The 5,000-nt window shown below is 32.6% G+C and overlaps 1 protein-coding gene across 4 annotated transcripts; it reads left to right on the forward strand.

Moving 5' to 3' along the window:
• LOC143893754 (G2/mitotic-specific cyclin-B3-like) lies at window positions 1-2,569 on the forward strand. 4 transcript variants are annotated; one of them, XM_077399468.1, is made up of 5 exons: window positions 1-46; window positions 171-328; window positions 714-970; window positions 1,323-2,008; window positions 2,163-2,569. In XM_077399468.1, exons 4-5 carry the CDS (start codon window positions 1,747-1,749, stop codon window positions 2,177-2,179), a joined length of 279 nt encoding a protein of 92 aa, XP_077255594.1. In that variant the 5' UTR covers window positions 1-46; window positions 171-328; window positions 714-970; window positions 1,323-1,746; the 3' UTR covers window positions 2,180-2,569. The 4 variants fall into 4 exon arrangements, with proteins under 4 accessions (XP_077255594.1, XP_077255595.1, XP_077255596.1 ...); XM_077399469.1 differs by having other exon boundaries at window positions 187-328; XM_077399470.1 differs by lacking the exon at window positions 1-46 and having other exon boundaries at window positions 61-328; window positions 744-970.
• Window positions 2,570-5,000: the final 2,431 nt, after the last annotated feature.

Here is a 5,000-nt window from a genome sequence, read left to right on the forward strand (position 1 = left end):
CACGTTCGATCCCGACTTCGTTGATCGCAGAAGAGCTGGACTCGAGGTACGTTTCCGATTTGCAATTATAACAGTATCGTGCGATGAATGTTGTACCCAATTATAACCTCAAATAAAGTTGTGCACGTTGCTAGTATTCCGATTATACAATACATTTTTACTTTGTGGAGGTATATATATTGACAGCAGAGAGTTGATACCGAGAAGATCAAGGAGCCTGTTCACATAAAGTGTTTCTGCCGCGCGCACATAATATGTTGCACAGCTGATATATATTGACGGCAGGGAGCTGATGCCGAAGAGATCCCGTTTACGCAAAGGAATTATCGTAAGTTATCTTATCGTATCGTTTTCGTAAGTTTTACTATACAGAATTAAGTAACGATCGCGTAAACGTAGTATAGGTTAGATTACCGGTTTCTTATAACAAAATTTTACATAAAACGCGAGAGTCACTTATGGGAGCTTTCTAGCAAGCGACACAAGTCGACACAGGTATCGTTTTGTCTTTGTTACTCATTGCCAAAAAGGTAAGATAAAACGACGTTTGTGTCGGCTTGTGTCACTTGCTGGAAAGCTCCCTATGTATGCAAGTTTAACGCCTATTGAGTTAATATGAAATAATTTTCCTAAATGTAAAAATAACATGATGCGGTTATATATGCGGTTTGGCGTGAATATATATATAATATATATGTGATTTCTGCCCACAGTGCTCTGAATGTTATGTGATTTTTGCCCAGTGCTTTGAATGTCATCTAGTTATACATATCAAGAATTTTCAAAGGGCTTCTTCAGAAGATAGGATACGAAGAAAATCTTAATGATGACGATATCACAAAGATGCTAAGGCTAGATGCCACGAAATGGGCATGTATCGTCGATTATGCAGAAGCGGAATGCAAGTTATATATTGACGGGAGGGAGCTGATGCCGAAGAAATCAATCCCGTTTACGCGAAGGAATTATCGTAAGTTATTATCGGTTCAACTTATTTTTTATTTTTTTCCAATTTTAAGAGTTAGAAAAAGATAAAAATGCTCTCTTTTCATTTTATATATACATTTTACATGTCCTCCTTCTCTTTTTTATTCACTTATATCTGTTCTACTTCAAAATCACTTATCTCTCTTAACTTCCTTCTTTTTACGTCTCCCTTTTCTTTGATGTTACTTAAAATTTGTAACTTTTTCATTTTTACTGTTAGTAGAATATGCTTCTCAAATTTGACAATTTATTTCTGAAACAGTCTGTATGCACTATATAAATTAAAACTATGTATAATATATTAAACTAATTATATGTATGTTTGTGAATTATAGCAATTAGATAAGGAACTAAAGTTTCGTCATATCTAAAAAATGGCACCACTAAAGATATTACTCGGACAAAATCGACAAAACAGCACTGCAACTTTGAGGAAAGGAATAACGACCAGAAGTCAAAATTCTTTACAGAGCAATGTATTACGACAACCCAATGTTGGTAGAGAAACGCGCCAAGCGAAAAGCGGAAGTTTCGCCATCTAAAGAAAAAACGCATAAAAGATGCGCTTTTGCAAACATATAATATTTACTGTAGAAAGAAGTACTGTAGAAAGAATTTTAAAACATCAGGTTGTAGAAGATTAATTACATTTTTCTGTTGGAGATTAATGCTTTAATTTTTTATTTTATTACCCGTCTTATCTATATAAAGTATACTAATTCAATCACTACTATCTGCAAATAATGTGCCAAAGTGTCTATGCTCACGTTAACTCTGGCTCGGTACATACTGAACCATTCTCTGATGGATTATACAATGATCAGGTTTAGTGATAGTAAAGTGGCAGCGGCGGCGTTGTTACTCGCGTTGCTAATGAAGGACTTGGTAGAACGGAATCCAACATTAAAATACTATAGCGGTTATAAACTTGACGACATGAGAGATATTTGCAATCTTTTAAACCAGAGCTTGCATAGGAAACGCAAAGAAGCATTAAAGTCCACAGCAAGTACAGCTACAAGTAAGTATTTACTTTTTGCTATGTATTTTCTTTATATATTGTATATATATAACATTACACTTTATATAGTATACACGTTATAATTTATATATACATATATTGAAACATATTTTTGTGAATAACCAATGTTTATTCGATTTTATTTGCATTCTAGGATTTTCTTCGAAGTAGCAAAGCTGCCCCTAAAAGAGACTTTAGACATATAAATAGAAAGAGTACTGAAGTAACTTGTAAATAAAAAAAGTGCTCCAAATTCAGTATATAAATATAGGCAGATGAATCATCTTGATAACAAGACATTAGAAATTAAGACTAGTCGCGTATTGAATTGTTGGACAACCTAGACATTAATTAAGTGATTGTTAGCACGCGAATAGCGGCGCTGATCTTTAAATTGTATAATGCGTAAAACAAAGGCGTAAAAAACGTAAAAAATATCGAATGCATGTCAAAAAGTTTTGTCGCGAAACTTCATTGAGTTATTTACGGGTACAATAGATAGTATATTGACTCATTATCTACTATTATTATTTACTATTATTATTATATATATATATACGACGCATATACGATATATATATATATATATATATATATATATATATATATATATACAATATATATATGACGCAGTAATCTCTATATCATTTTACAGTCTTTGCTATTTGTATAAGTCATTTTACTATTAAAAATTTATTTTAGTGCCATAAGCAAGAATAGACTAAAAAGTAATGCACATGTGCTCGATCGAATTGCTCGTAAATGAAAAGATGTATGTTTTCAAAATTTAAAGGAAAAAAATACAATTTATCTGTTTTTTTTTTTATATGATTGTCTTATAAACCAAATAAATTCTTCCTAGTGAACAATTTTTTTATGCGTAACGCCGTTCGTTTAGCTTCACCATCAACGGAAGAGTAAGACAACTTTTGAGAGGAGAAATGCAAATCTTACGACGGCAGATTCATCAACCTAAATTGAATGTTTTACATCTGTCGCAGCAGGCTTTATTGTCACATGATTTTGAAGCAATTGGCTTCATATTTACAAAATTTTGTTCCGATTTAAACATGTACTTTTTGAGAATCATAAATATGGCAAATTTTTTGTAGCGCGTTGTTATGTATCATTGTTGTATTTACAATTAGGTCTCCGTATTTTTTCCTCGTCAGGATCAAGCTTGGCTTTTCTTTGTCTTTCCCCTTCACAGTCTTCACACATTCTAATATTGACGTCCTAATCATTAGAATATTGGAAGTTGAAGAACAGGAGAAAGAACATAGAGAAATTGACTTAATTTTCGGTAAGGAAACGCATAGCTGAAGCCCGACTGTATGTAGACTGAATGAAGCTTATGTTGTTTGATGAGAAACTTAAATTTCTGTTACGGTCATGCTTAAGAAAAATGAGATATTTAATCGTAGACGATCAGACGAGGTAAAAATTCAATTCGAGACAGGATATCCTGTGTCTAATCTAGTTCTATTTCTACATTATGGCAATTCGGTTAGATACAATGTAAACTTCCTGTTTTGTACATTTCGCGAAGTAAGATTTATTTTCCATCGTAAACGCGTAATTACTCAATTTCTGAGCGGCGCATGTCAGCCATTTCCGCTGGCAAATGTGGTATTATACGAGGTATAGGTATATAAAATTTAGGCACCAGTTAAAAGCTATCGTTAATTTATTATTACTAAGATATACCTATAATTCACTATTCTAAAATTAAAGGAGAAAAGGTTGATTTATATATTCCTGCGTGCCAAAACTAAGCGTGATTATAAATTCGAAAAGAAAAACTCGCAATCCATAGACCCGACGTTTTGAAACCTGTAAAAGCGTACAGGGTGTCATAATTCTCTTTTCTGAGAACAATTCAGGTAAAAAATAATAAAAATCAATCAATAGAAATAAAAATGAGAAAAAACTATCTGTGATATTAACATTCTCTCATAATGTCACAAAACCGAAACGATAAGTGCGTGTGTCGTGCATTTTTCTCTCCCTAAATGCAGGGTGGCCACGAAATCTCTAACTGAAGGGCTCGGTGTAAACAAATGAAACAAGTCCATAACTTGGACGTTTTATTTCGAATATGATTTTTGCATCTAAAATGAACTTATCACATTCTTGCGTTCGACGGGGAGATTGCTTATCATTTGGCACTCTTACAATATAATCTACTAATATAATCAGTTTATATATTTTGAAGAAATACAAGAGAGACGAAGAATTAAATATCTTTAATGCGAATAAATACAAGATAAAGCATTTAAAAAAATAATTAACAATCTTTTAGTGTTTACAAAAAATAAAGTAACTTAGAAAAATATGAATATATATACATATGTAATTAATTACCCGGTAGATCAATATGCTCTCAGCTGCTCTCATAATCAAATCCTGCGGGCAACACCCATTGTACTCTTTATTGAATGAAAGAAATGCTCAAATATTCAGTATATGGTGAATATAGAGCGTATTTGACAAAAATAAAATAAAGGAATTTTATGGCTACCCAGTATAATACATGCAGTAATTTTTTAGCAGCAATGCAGCAAAATTACGGTAATTATGCACTTTAAGGGAAGCACCTTCGATGACCTTGACCTTGACATATGTTGTCAAGGTCACCCTCCTGAGTGACTTTCAGAAGTTTTTAGCCGTCGCTCGTTTTTTATTAAAAAGTTATTAACAAATAAAGTTTGGCGACCTCACCGATTTCGATGACTTTGATATATGTTGTCAAGATCATGACCCCGAGTGACCTTCAAAAGGTTTTAGCCGTCGCTCGCTATTCGTTAAAAAATTATTAACAAAAAAAGTTTGGAAAATATAGCATATATAGGTATATATAGGTGCATATATAGGTTAGTTGACGCGCTTTAAACACTTAAATACTTTTAAAGCACGTCAACTAACCTATGTAGGTAGGTACTGCTTTAAATGTTGTGTTTTAGTAAAGCAGCAATTTTTTCGCAAAATAAAA

The sequence above is a fragment of the Temnothorax americanus genome, unplaced genomic scaffold, assembly GCF_048541705.1.
Source record: "Temnothorax americanus isolate GAGA-0224 unplaced genomic scaffold, ASM4854170v1 Scaffold127, whole genome shotgun sequence".
NCBI lineage: Eukaryota > Metazoa > Arthropoda > Insecta > Hymenoptera > Formicidae > Temnothorax > Temnothorax americanus.

Coding starts and splice junctions, on each gene's coding strand:
- LOC143893754 (XM_077399468.1), top strand. CDS start 1,747: ATGCTCACGTTAACTCTGGCTCGGTACATACTGAACCATTCTCTGATG.